Raw genomic sequence first — 13,597 nt, 5'->3', positions numbered from 1 at the left:
AAAAACAAAAACAAGCAAAACAGTGACGGGGTTCAATTTTTTTTAATTTAATATTTTAATTAATTAGAGTTTGAATTAAAATATTATTAATCACACATCATAAATGAGGTTTGACCAAGTGGTGCAAATAGCAAAATGACCCTTATTTAGCTATTTACACCACCTATTAATTATTAAAAATTTTCACCTTTTTATAACTTCAAAATACTTTATACTTACTTTTGGTCAAAGGGGGTGCAAATAGCAACACCCTTGCTAAAACAAGAGTCATCGGTTGAATCAAATTCTCTCTTTCTGGGAGGTTTCCGTCTTGGAAAAGATTCCTTGTGAGTAATATTTTTTATGCGAAATTAAAGAGCCTTTTCTCAATTTACATTAGACGAGGGCAGATTAGTCAAAAATTAAAGTTAGTCCAGCCGCCGTTACATTGCATAATGCATACACATTAAATAACTAGGAATCCAAATTCCACACAATTCCGGAAGGGTAAGACCGTAAATGTGCTCCGAAATATGTGGCGTACTATTGCCCAACCCCCACCACCGCGTATATATAACGGCCCTGGGTCTTGCAAATTCATCCGCTCATTCACGTCTCGTGAACCTCTGAGAAGCTATTCCTTTTCTAGAAAATTTCCCTCCCTTTCTCTAACCGCTTATTCCGCCGTCGAGAAAGTTCCGCTGCTAGGGTTACGATCTCGTTCGGCCGCTTTACATACGGAGCAGGAAGCCAGGAAGACGGTAATCATCTGTTGTTCTTACTCGTATTAATTTGATTTGCATTTAATGACGTGCATGTTGGTTGGATTGTCGATTGAGGTTTCTGTTAATTTTGATTTCAGTTTTGATTGCTCGAAGGCTTTGATAGAGGAGGATTAAACGACAGTTGATCGTTACAAGTTTCATATTCCATATTGATCTGTAAGTTACGGTTCTTATTTTTCTAGATTTAATTGTTCTCGTAGAGATGTGGAATTTGACTGCCTTAATGTATATTTTTTGGATGTCGTTTATCAGTTTTCGTTATTTTGATATTTTTTTAAAAAAATAGCATATATTGATTCGTAACATTATTTCTTTGTCTTTTTTAACTTTGATGCTTTGCGTTTTATTTAATTTCTGGCCTGGTATATTTTCTCTGTCGAATTTATTCCAAAGTATGGATTCTGTTTTGAAAATTCTAAAGATATTGGTCTTTGAAGTACAAATGCACGGTTTAGCGTTGATTGCAGCAGGGTCATTCGTTCTAATATTAGATTCTTAGGTTGTTAGGAATGATTAATGAATCATCAGGCACTTGTTGTTAAATACTGTTTGAGTTCATCTTGACTACTGTAGGATAACACCAATTGCATGTTTTTAAATCTTATCATTTTGTTGTCCCTTAGTTTCTGCAATTTGTAGGAGGATAGCATCTGCTCTTCTGGTAGAGAAGGAATTATGATTGGTTTATGCTATGATTTTGTCCTGGACAATAGTTTTAAGTGTTTTAACCCTTTATTACGTTGAAACATTATTATGATTTGTTCTGATTTACCTGTGCTGAATCCAATATGCAGGTGTAATGAACTGATGGAGTCTAAAGGTGGGAAAAAGAAGTCTAGCAGTAGTAAATCCTTGTTCTACGAGGCTCCCCTGGGTTACACTGTAGAGGACGTTCGACCAAACGGAGGAATCAAGAAATTCAGATCTGCTGCTTACTCCAACGTGAGTCTACTTAAATGTTCTTCATTGTTTCCTTTTGTTTGTGATGGTTTCACTTTCACTTATAGATGGTATATAATCCTCATCTATCTTCCTTTGCTTATTTGCAGTGTGCTCGCAAACCATCCTGAGGTCCCCGGGGCTTTTTGATAACCACAATCAGTGGTTAAATTATAGTTAGTTAGAAGATATCATCTGCTCTTTCATACTTTCCTTCTTCACTCGTCCTCGCTATTCTCTAATTTAAAACAGCAAGCATTTTCTCTTTTGAAACAACAAAAACCTCTCTTTTGGAGCAACACAAACATCTCTGTGTTTGATTGAAGTCAAGATGGCCTTGTCAACCTCTGCAATTGGATTTGAAGGCTATGAAAAGAGGCTTGAGATCTCATTCTTTGAGGCTGGAATATTTTCTGACCCTGAAGGCCGGGGTCTCCGAGCTCTTTCTAAGGAGCAATTGGACAAAGTTCTTAAACCAGCTGAGTGCACTATTGTCTCATCATTATCAAATAATGAAGTTGATTCCTATGTTCTTTCTGAATCCAGCCTCTTTGTGTACCCATACAAGATTATCATTAAAACTTGTGGCACTACAAAGCTCCTACTCTCTATCCCTCCCATCCTAGAGTTGGCGGATGGACTCAGCCTCAAAGTGAAATCTGTGAAATACACTCGTGGGAGTTTTAACTTTCCTGAGGTTCAGCCATATCCGCATCGTAATTTCTCTGAAGAAGTTGCCATTCTTGACGGTTACTTTGGTAAACTCGGCACAGGTAGCAAAGCCTATGTGATGGGTGGTGCTGGGAAACAGCAGCAATGGCATGTTTACTCTGCATCTGCTGAATCTGCAGAAAACACATTTCCCATCTATACCTTGGAGATGTGCATGACTGGCTTGGACAAGAAGAGTGCATCTGTGTTTTTCAAGACACAATCTAGTTCTGCTGCTGTGATGACTGATGCTTCAGGCATTAGGAAAATTCTTCCTGGATCAGATATATGTGATTTTGATTTCGAACCATGTGGATACTCAATGAATGCTGTTGAGGGTGGCACAATTTCTACAATTCATGTGACCCCAGAAGATGGCTTCAGCTATGCAAGTTTTGAAGCCATGGGTTATGATTTCAAAGATGTGAACTTGGATGCCCTTATCCAGAGAGTGTTGTCCTGCTTCCAACCTGCTGAATTCTCTGTTGCTTTGCACTGTGACTCCATTGGAGAGAAGCTCGATTCTGTGTTCGAACTTGATGTGAAAGGATATGCCTGTGGAGAAAGGAGCTATGAAGCCCTTGGCAAGGGAGGCTCAATTATGTACTGTGGCTTCACTAGTACTGGTAGTTGTGGATCTCCGAGATCAACCCTGCTCTGCTGTTGGAGTGAAAACGAGGACGAGGAAGGAGAGAAGAAACACTTCTAATCAGATGATTCTAGTTTTTCTTCTCTATTAGTATTTTTTATATTATCTACTTGCCTGTTGTGGAATAAAGATTCTGTTATGTGGAATCATTAGTGGACAATCTAGTAGTCCACGTTATGTGGTCATTTCAGACATTTATCGTATTCAGAGTTCATTTGTTGTTGTTGAACATGTTGTGATGGTAATAAACTTGAGTGCTTAAGTAATTTGTTTTTGGTGTTATTATTATCCGTATTCTGATTTTCTTCTTTTAGCTTTGGTTGCACTATTACTACTATTACTATTTTATTACAAATCGGTCAATAAAATTACAAATCCTTTTCATGTGTTCACAAATTCAGTAAGTACCCCCTCCGTTTTTAGGATTTTGATGAGATTTAATCAAATATATTTTATAATTTAATTGTTCACTTTCATGTATTTATTAAGTTACAACTTAATTTTTCGTAATATATTTAGTATATAAACACGACATGTTAAATTTATAGTATATATATATATAATTAAACACAAAATGTTACAAAATGTCATAGAACCAAGATTAACAAGTATGAATGCATTAATTGTGTAGATAGATGTATTTATACATATTTTTTGAAGTTATTATGTGTATATATATTTTATTATATCTCCATCTCTATCACTATATATATTAAAACAAAATGAAGTAAGAAAAAAGTTTATTGTATTTAAATTTATTGATAAAGTTTTATATTTAATATGATTTGTGTATATATTTATTTAAACCTCAATTATAATTAATTTGACTCCACATATATAAAAATGAGAAATTAGATATAAAATAAATATAATTTTTATATAAATATTTTTTCAAATGAATAAGTTTTTTGTGGAATTTTCAACAAATATTACATGTTATTTTATTTACAAATTTTATTTAAATACATTAGTTATATATAATTAAAAGTATTAAAGTAGTTATTTAAAATACAAATAACAATAAACATTAAAATCAACATAATAATAACATAATTAAACTTTAAAAAATATTAAATATTAATCGTATACTTATATTTTTAATAAAATTAATTCTGAGCTGAAAAACTCAAATATGTTTTCCTGTTTCTACAACCATTACTTTATTAAAAAATTTATAGAAGATGTCAAAGTTTTAATTCATAAATTTATTAAATTAATAATAGTCCGTGCATTGCCCGGATAATTACTAGTTTAAATATTATAAGAAAACACAATGGATAATATAATCAAGACAGAGCATTAAGTTGATTCTCTACTAGTTCAAAAAATTGGGACGTCATTCTGAATATCAGGAAAAAATGTTTTTAGAGTTTAGTCCCGTTAGAGGAGATTTAAACCAGCATAGATCAGTTCTGCTCAATTCTATCTTCTTAGGGGGTGGAAATACAATACACGGTTTCATAAATTAGACATGTCACTAAATCACTTTAAAATTTAAATAGACCTGCAAAGGGAACAAAATCATCCGAGTAAAATTGATACTCTGTAATTCATAAAGGTCTAAACTTTCTTGCAGCTCTTAACTGCTGGGCACGCTTTTTGTCCTGCTCAAACTTACTTTGAAGCTCCATAATCTCTGCATTGAAAATTGAAACGGCTGTGAGAATTTGTCATTAACTTTATAAACCCAAACTTTAGCAACAGAGAGAATGGTTGTATTAGACCCATTCAATCTTTATAAATGAAGGATCAACAAAGAGGATTCTGCATGCAGATATGACAAAATTGAATCGGTCTAACATTTGACTAGTCATACCATTTCTCTTTGCTTCCCGCATTTGAAATCGGTAGAAATCTAGTCCAATTTCTTTTGTTTTCTTTTTGGTCATATTGTCAATTACAGCAGCCTGGGAAACAGAACCAACTGCAATTCCAGTTTCAGAATCTGTTGTCTTTTTTCTTCCCTTGTGATGTACCACAACCGTCCATCCATCTTCTGCAATACGGGCTTCTTTTTCCTTCCTTTCCTGTATGTCCCAAAAAAAGCTCATTTTAGAAGTGAAACTGACTAGTGTGTTAAAGAAGAACGTAACTGTTTAAAACAGACAATGATATAATTACAGGATATTTTAAACTTCTGTCACAAGATATTTGCAGATATATCATAACAGCTACTATGTGTGTTAATATTATGCAGATTATTAACAAAATGCATATATAATCCCACTTCATAAAGTTAATTGTTCTCTCAATTTTAAAAAATTAAAACAATGGTGTGCTCGTATGGCAGAAAAAGTCAAGACTTTCAGCCAGAAAAATACACAACTATCTATTTCAAACAGTGTAGAAGGGGTGAGAAATGGCAGACATATCCTTATTAATATATTCCTCAATAATTTTCTATGATCAATAATAGCAACAAATAACCAGGCAATGAGGAATTTATGAAGTACCCGTTCCCTTTCTGCTTCATAAGCAACTATATATTCATCAATCTTTTCTTGCAATATCTGCAACCCTGGTCTGCTCTGATAATATTCCGTAATCCATTCTGCATGAAACAAGGAAATCTATCAGAAGGAACTACAACATCTACTACTCATGTTTTAACATGATGGTATTTCAGAATTAAATTCATCTTGGTAAGCAAACTCTTGTCCTCCACAGCTAAGAAAAAGAAATTACTAACCTAGTGGAGAATGATACAACCAAACAATCTAGAAAAACAAAACTCAGGTTATGTTCTCAGAAAGTCCAAAGGAATTTAATTACTAATGGACAACAAATTGTGGGGAAGAAGCCACACGATATGTGTCACACAACAAATTCTAGATTTCTACAAGGTCAACAATTTGTAGGACTAATAATAGGATACTGCTTAGCTAACTAACCCATAATTGCAACGTGGTATATGGGCCCATAACATGATTGGAAAATTGGTAACTGTGACAATATTAGTATTGATTTGCTTCTCAAACAAACTTGAAAATAAGATATATGGCAATCTAAACATACTTTGCATTCCTTTAGAGGCATCTTCATCTCCAGAAGATAGTTCATACACATCTTCAGCTTCTCCACTTTTTCCCTGAAAATTCTCCTCTGCATTTGGTTGTGGATAGTCCTCAGTTTTTCTTGACTTACCTACTGTTCAATGGATTGTAGCATGTTAGAATTCCTCCTTAGAAACCGATAAAATAATGTTACAATTTCTGATGATACTCATCTAGTCTAGCAGTAAAAAGAAAAGGGTAGGTCAAAGAAGAAACATATGTATGTACCATAATTGCCAGTCAGAACATGAGTCAGAAAATTAACAAATTTTTTATTTTATTTTTTAAATGTTAAAAAACCATTTCCTTAGTTGGAATAATAATGTAACCATTTTAAACATTAAAAACCAAAACAAACAGACAACTTTTTTTGCTACCATACCATTTTCTTGCTCAGACATGTTTTCAGCATCAACATTGGGCCTAGCAACTCCACCAGTTTTAGTTTTCTTCTCACTTTTTCTTTTCTTTCTTGATTTTCCCTTTTGGTTTTCTTCAACTTCATTTGCATCGCTGTCTGATTCAGCCTTCTCACTTTTTCTTTTCTTTCTTGATTTTCCCTTCTGTTTCTCTTCAACTTCATTTCCATCACTGTCTGCTTCAGCCTTCTTCACACTTTTTCTCTTCTTTCTTTTTGATTTGTCCTTGTTTTCTTCAATTTGATTTGCATCACTATCTTCTTGACAAAATCCACCTTCTATTTCATTAGGTTGGTCAAGTATAACAGTTTCTTTTTCAGATGAGTCATCATTCTCTGTCTTCTTCTTATTCTTTAACGATCTTTTCTTTTTCTTTCCTCTGCCATTTGTCTCCATCTGATCTGTGTAAACCTCAGGTGTGAGTCCATAAAGAAAAAAATCATCATTTGATACAAACAACAATAGATACCTGTGGAATAAGATAAATCAGATATATCTGCCTCATCCTTGCTTCTTTTCAACTCTACGTTCATTCTTTTATTCTTCTTTTTCTTTTCCTCCTTTTCTACTGGGAAAATTTCTTCTGTCAACAAGAAACCATATATTAGCATCCCAAGTTGGTGAAATGTAAAGCATTAAGTACTGCATAAAAATAAGAAAGAAAAAGGAAAAATAAGAGATTGCACAGAGCTATCTCATATGGCTGGTAGCTACCATCAACACACCAGACAAATGGGTACTTTATTGCACCCATTATCCATGATTAGATGTGATCATAAATCTGAAATCTAAGTAGATTAATTATATTGTTAAATGTATTAGAATCATCACTAGAAAAATTGCAAGTTCCCAAAATGCCCATGTATATTTGTCTTCAGTTATCTTTCTTCCAAGGAGATACAAAATACTTTGTACCATTCTTAACCTCAGACTTGAACACATCAAACAAAGTTTTCTGCACAAACTTGTGATGTTCATGAAAAGAAGAGTGGACTCTCCTACACATATTGGATCTACCAAACTTACATATTGCATGGAAATCAATTAAAAGCATTAGTAGACACCACATAAAAGAAAAAATGTAAAGATAAAATTCCAAGGAAAATTACCATTTTGGTTGGAGTTTTTCACCTCATGTTGCTCTTTGCTCCTATTCCTGTTCTTGTTCTTCCTCATCTTCTTTGAATCCCCTACTGCCATCTTCATTTTCTTACCTAGTGCAACAAAAGAAAATCACCAGTTAAGCAAAGTGAATTTAAAACTAAACCCTGCCATGAACTTGATTTGATGTTTCAAAATTTTACCAATTCTTCAGCAATTTGAGAATCCTGATTTTTTAAATTGTTCATACAAAACTTACTTCATTCGTGTAGCCCAAAATGACATACTATGAAATCAGACAAGTAAAAGCATAAATCATATATCATAAACAATATCTAAATGTATAAAGGCTTAGGTCAGCAAAACAAAATCAAAATCTAAAAAAAAAAAAAAAAAAATTAGAAAAGAAGCAAAGCATATATAGTATATATTCGCGTTTAGGTATTCAGTTAATTCCATCAAAATACTCATACATGATACCATAATCATCAAACAAAATACTAGGATGAAAATAAGTAGTGAAGTGCTTAGAATACTTATGTTAAACAATCCCCAACCTTAACAAGAGATGGATGTCATATATTACCGAGGAACTAGGGAGCCTAGCCTGAGCCCGGAGGATGAGCTACTGTGCGGACGACTCCGGCTCCGGCGAGGGTGAGAAAAGTTAACGACAACACCGAGGGAACGCCAACCGGCAAGGGTGAGGGAGATTTGGAGAGCCCAGAGCGCAAACGAGTCTGCGAGCGGCGGCGAGTGTGATATTGTAAGAGACTGGTTCTTTAGTCCCGTGTTAAAAAAATGAGTTAATTACTAAAATGGTCCTCTGATTATTTTGCAAAATTATCAATTTGGTCCTCGACTATTTTTTTTACCTAAAAAAATTCTCAATTATGCAAAAGTTAACCAAAATGGTCCTCTGTTAGGTCAGCTGTTAAAAATTTTTAAGTCCAGAGCAATAGAGGAATTTCACTTTCATTGTTATTTTTCTCCTCTTATTTAACCAATTGAACCGTAGCTTCACGCATTCTTCTTCCATTTGTTATTTCCTTCACGCATTCTTCTTTTGAATCTCCATTGGAGGACCACGCTTGGACTTCAACAACAATCTTGAAGATAACGTTCCTATGCCGACAGCGAGGAGAGCAATTGTCATCCCAAGGTTTACTATAGCGACACACCCCTCTCTTATTGTCACTGTGGGCAAAGATTGAAAATGCGAACATCATGGACGAATAAAAACCCGGGAAGAAGGTATTGAGATTGAGCTTACGATAACCAAGTGAGTAACATTGAAATTATCATTTGGTATACTCAAAAATTTTGTATACAAGGGAATACTGACTGATTTTTTTTATATATATATTGTGGATTTAATTATTTGGTATACTCATAGATTTTGTATACAAGAGAGGAATAACTGATTTTTTTTTAATTTTTTTTGTTGATTATGGATTTATTTATTTAATTATTTGGTATATTCACAAATTGTATACAGAGGAGGGTTGTTGGTGGGTGTGGATTGGTGAGATAGTTTGACCCACTCATGTGTTCAAGATCAAAGATGATTATTTCGGGATTGCTAAAGAAGAATAAATCAAAACGAGCACAAAATTGATGTCCTAAAAGCAAAGCTTGGATACACTGCTAGTACTAAAGCTTCTAATTGCTTTTAATTCTATTGTGAATCAAAAGTTAAAGTGTGTATGTAGAGCTGTGATTATTATTTTTTTTTTGTTTCTGTAGCAATATTAGTGTTGGTTAGTAATTTCAATGGTATTGGTCATGGGTTTGGAAGTTTATTCTAGCTTAATGTAGTGTAGAAGTTGAATGTTCAATTTAATGTATTTGCTGCAATTATTCAATTTAATGCACTTACTGATGTCCTTCAACGCAATTTTTCTTTTTTTTTTTGTGTAATCCTTTAACGCAATTGTTCACAGTAAATGAATTGTAATTGATTAACTCAGTAAATGTAATCCCATTTAACTTTCCTTAATGCAAGTTCAATTTTATAATTATTAAAAAAATTTAAGAGCAAAACTCATTTTATAATTATTATAAATTTAAGTTTAATAATTGTAAAATTCTAGTCTTTAATTTTTTTTAAGATAAAAATTATGGATGTGTTCACTCTTTTATAGGAAGACGTGTTCTCATATGGTCATAAAAAAGAGACACAGTAAAAGATGTCACAACACAATGGAAATTTTAACAGAGGATTAAAGTGTGTAAAATTATTAAAATTGATGACTAAATGAAGTACAAAAAGTCATTTAGAACTAAATTGAGTAAAACAACATGGATGATTATATTGGGTATTAACTCTAAAGGTTAGTGTCACTTCGAATTTGTTAACCTAAAAAATTGTGAGTAGAAATCTTTAAAGCTTTTTTCGAGTCATCGATATGATAATAATAATTTATTTTTAAAAAAAAAAAAAAACTATTTGAATTGGTGAGCGGTGACCCATATTAGTTGTGTTTTGTTATTCATATAAGATGGACTAATATCTCTTTTTAATTAGAGAATACGGTTTTTAATTGAAATACTAATTAAAACTCATAGTTATGTTTTAAAATGTTGTCTATTTCATTACAAAATGACTTTACACCATGCTTGTTAGACTTTGCTTGATTATTGACTAAGCTAGAAATCCTATAATTATTCTTTCAAAAGGTTGAACCCCAACTCTAAGGACCCCTTACACCCGAACCGACAGAACATATGTAAATCATGGTAACTCAAGAAATTCTAGAATTATTACTTTGTCATATGGAGATGACATGTAAATGTTTCTTAATGCATTAAAAGCATTCAAATAAATGTTACACCATTGGTCATTTAAATATGCAAGCAATTAAACCATTTTATTATAAAAAAAAATAATGTAATAGATTGTTATAAAAGTAGAACATTTTAGGTTACACTAAATTTTTTAAAAATGTTTCGCAATGTCAAATCTCATACGTTGTATCGTAAAATCTAATACATTCATCAGGTTGAGACAATATATAAGAATGAATGATGCCAATAAATGCTAAATAAAATTGGAGGCATCTTATGTGTAATTTGATAATAACTTTATGTGTAAATCAAGGTGTATAAATTTTAGAATTAATTTTATTTTTGGCCCCACGACTTTTGAATTCTTATCACTTTTGGTGCACAATTTTAATTTTTTTCAATTTTGGTGCTTAACTTTGTTATTTTTTTTTCAGTTTTGGTCCTTCCAGCCAAATTGACGGTAAAATATTTCCGAATTTTATATTTTAGGGGCAAAATCATCATTCTATGAAAAGATCTTCAATATTTAAACAAAAGAAAAATCATATTAAGAGGAAAAGAAGAGTTTGCCAATGGTCGAAACTATAAATCCCATAGATCTGTCTGGTTTCTGCCTGTCTTCCCTATTATTCTCATCGATCAAACACCTATAGATATGATTTTACAGTGATTTTGTTTAGATATTGAAGATGTTTCCTTGATATGACAATTTTACCCCTAAAAATATAAAATCCAGCAACACTTCACTATCAATTTGGCCAAAAGGACCAAAATTGATAAAAATAACAAAGTTAGGCACCAAAATTAAAAAAAATTTAAAGTTGTGCACCAAAAGTGATAGAACATCAAAAGTCGTGAGACCAAAAGTGAAATTAATTCTAAATTTTAACACATAAGTAATGTTAACAACAAATTTTAACACATATGTAAATCATATATCATAAACAATATCTAAATGTATAAAGGCTTAGGTCAGCAAAACAAAATCAAAATCTAAAAAAAAAATTTAGAAAAGAAGCAACGCATATATAGTATATTTACGCGTTTAGGTATTCAGTTAATTCCATCAAAATACTCATACAGGATACCATAATCATTAAACAAAATACGGTGGATAGGATGAAAATAAGTAGTGAAGTGCTTAGAATACTTATGTTAAACAATCCCCAACCTTAACAAGAGAGGGATGTCATATATTACCGAGGAGCTAGGGAGCCTAGCCGGAGACCGGAGGATGAGCTACTGTGCGACGACTCCGGCGATGGTGAGAAAAGTTAACGACAAAATCGGGGGAACGCCAACCGGCAAGGGTGAGGGAGAGTTGGAGAGCGAGGCAGTGACTTCAGAGCGCAAACGAGTCTGCGAGCGGCGAGTGTGATATTGTGAGAGACTGGTTCTATAGTCTTAAAAAAATTTAGGGCTGCATTCTAATTTCTAAATCTAAATAATAAGGATTCAATAGTAAAAAGAATACGAGTTCAATATTATAATTATTAAAAAAAATTAAAAGCAAAACTCATTTTATAATTATGAGTAAATACCTAAAATGGTCCATCGACTATAGCTAAATTCACAAATTGATCATCGACTTTTAATTTCAACCAATTAAGTCCTTAACTTTGTAATTTTAACACGATTTGATCCTCCGTCTATTTGTTCGTTTGTTGACTGTGATTTTTGAGGATATATATATATAATTTCATGGTCCATTGTCGGTTTTTTAAGGTTCCGGTTGCATTTTCAGACTGCACTCTAGTTGAGTTCATACTAGAGCGAAGAAGACGACGTGTTTCCAAAACGGTGCAACGTCATCCTGGAGGTCTCCATGTGCTCCGACGAGAGCTGCAGGTTCTTCTGGAGATCGTCGATGACGGCGCAGCTGCCGACGATGATGCTGAATCGTAAAATTACATATATTTCCTCAAAGATCACGGTCAACAAACTGTCAAATAGACGGAGGACCAAATTGTGTTAAAATTACAAAGTTAAGGACTTAATTGGTTGAAATTGAAAGTCAATGACCAATTTGTGAATTTAGCTATAGTCGAAGGACCATTTTGGGTATTTACTCTATAATTATTATAAACTTAAGTTTAATAATTGTAATTTTTTCCAAAATAGAAATTATGGATGTATTCACACTTTTTATAGGAAGGCGTGTTCTCGTATAGTCATGAAAAAGAGACACAAGAAAGGGTGGCACAACACAACGAAACTTTTAACGGAAGACTAAAGTGTGTAAAATCATTAAAGTCGAAAACTAAATAAAATACAAAAAATTATTTAGGTATTAACTCTAAAGGTTAGTGTCACTTCGAATTTGTTAACCTAAAAAAAAAATTGAGTAGAAATCTTTACATCTTTTTTCGAGTCATCAATATGATAATAATAAATTTGTTTTTTTTTTTTAAAAAAAAAAAACTATTTGAATTGGTGAGCGGTGAGCCATATTAGTTATGTTTTGCTACTTAGAGTTAGAGTTGATTGAATCGTTATTTGTTATGTTTAAATTACCCTTACTTTTTGGATGGACTAAATAAGTAAATATGGAGCTGCCAGGCTGGCTCGTCACGAGTTAGCAAAAAAACAAGTCACGATTTGAAAAAATTTCAACCCAACATGCGGTATAACAATCGTTATGCTATGAACCCGTGTCCAGCATGCATGCTGGACACTATAACGGTGCCGTTAGTGGCACCGTTCTCTTTCCACTTTTTTTTTTTTTTTTACCTAATTACCTAGTCAGTGCTCAGTAGAGGTATAGAGCGGTAGAGCAGTGGAAGCGTGGAGCAGCCGAGCAACTCTCAGTTCGGTAGTCCCTCGCGGAGTCACGGAGCAATCAGTAGTGGAGCAGTGGTTCTCGATCGTCATGGACCAGACGAGCAGTGCTGCAATGGAGACTGAAGGAGTGGAGCAGAGCCATGAAGTAGCCAGCCGCTGTCGTCTTAGTCCGACTCGTCGATGTAGCGTTGCCGCCTATCGGTGAAATGCTGAGTAGTTGACTCACAGTCGCAGGTCGCACTGTCGCTGTGTTGCAACCGCAGGCGTGAAACGCTAATTAGGGATTTTAGGTTACTGGAGCATAGCCTAACAAAAAAAAGAGTTACCGGAGCAGTTGTTTCGTTGTTTTAGGTTTTTATTTTATGGATTTTATCATTTTTTTTAAAGTAACGG

General features: G+C 33.4%; 2 protein-coding genes across 6 annotated transcripts; one reads left to right on the top strand and one right to left on the bottom strand.

Annotated features, from left to right (window-relative positions):
• Positions 1–560: 560 nt before the first annotated feature.
• LOC109188970 (S-adenosylmethionine decarboxylase proenzyme) lies at positions 561–3,332 on the top strand. The gene is made up of 4 exons (XM_019339642.1): positions 561–740; positions 842–920; positions 1,559–1,706; positions 1,814–3,332. The coding sequence occupies exon 4, from the start codon at positions 2,035–2,037 to the stop codon at positions 3,121–3,123; it is 1,089 nt and encodes a 362-aa protein (XP_019195187.1). The 5' UTR covers positions 561–740; positions 842–920; positions 1,559–1,706; positions 1,814–2,034; the 3' UTR covers positions 3,124–3,332.
• A 1,141-nt stretch (positions 3,333–4,473) lies between these two features.
• Positions 4,474–11,790, bottom strand: LOC109188969 (uncharacterized protein DDB_G0283697). Of its 5 annotated transcripts, none has more exons than XM_019339641.1 (8): positions 11,624–11,790; positions 7,645–7,749; positions 7,005–7,118; positions 6,499–6,936; positions 6,079–6,165; positions 5,517–5,614; positions 4,880–5,090; positions 4,474–4,699 (listed from the first exon to the last, which is right to left on the bottom strand). In XM_019339641.1, exons 2-8 carry the CDS (start codon positions 7,739–7,741, stop codon positions 4,614–4,616), a joined length of 1,131 nt encoding a protein of 376 aa, XP_019195186.1. In that variant the 5' UTR covers positions 7,742–7,749; positions 11,624–11,790; the 3' UTR covers positions 4,474–4,613. The 5 variants fall into 5 exon arrangements, with proteins under 5 accessions (XP_019195186.1, XP_019195182.1, XP_019195185.1 ...); XM_019339637.1 differs by having other exon boundaries at positions 6,079–6,210; positions 11,624–11,788; XM_019339640.1 differs by having other exon boundaries at positions 6,079–6,210; positions 7,005–7,115; positions 11,624–11,788.
• Between the last annotated feature and the right edge of the window lie 1,807 nt (positions 11,791–13,597).

This window comes from Ipomoea nil, unplaced genomic scaffold (assembly GCF_001879475.1).
Source record: "Ipomoea nil cultivar Tokyo-kokei standard unplaced genomic scaffold, Asagao_1.1 scaffold1509, whole genome shotgun sequence".
Taxonomy (NCBI): Eukaryota; Viridiplantae; Streptophyta; class Magnoliopsida; order Solanales; family Convolvulaceae; genus Ipomoea; species Ipomoea nil.
Note: the sequence above shows the minus strand (reverse complement) of the source record. Positions and strands in the feature narration are given on the sequence as shown.

Excerpts from the sequence above, each read along its gene's own strand:
- LOC109188970 (XM_019339642.1), top strand. The coding sequence starts at position 2,035 with ATGGCCTTGTCAACCTCTGCAATTGGATTTGAAGGCTATGAAAAGAGG.
- LOC109188969 (XM_019339637.1), bottom strand. The coding sequence starts at position 7,741 with ATGAAGATGGCAGTAGGGGATTCAAAGAAGATGAGGAAGAACAAGAAC. Across the intron at positions 6,937-7,004 it reads TGATTTATCTTATTCCACAG|ATCAGATGGAGACAAATGGC; the intron begins GTATCTATTGTT and ends AGGTTTACACAG. Across the intron at positions 6,211-6,498 it reads CATGTCTGAGCAAGAAAATG|TAGGTAAGTCAAGAAAAACT; the intron begins GTATGGTAGCAA and ends TCCATTGAACAG.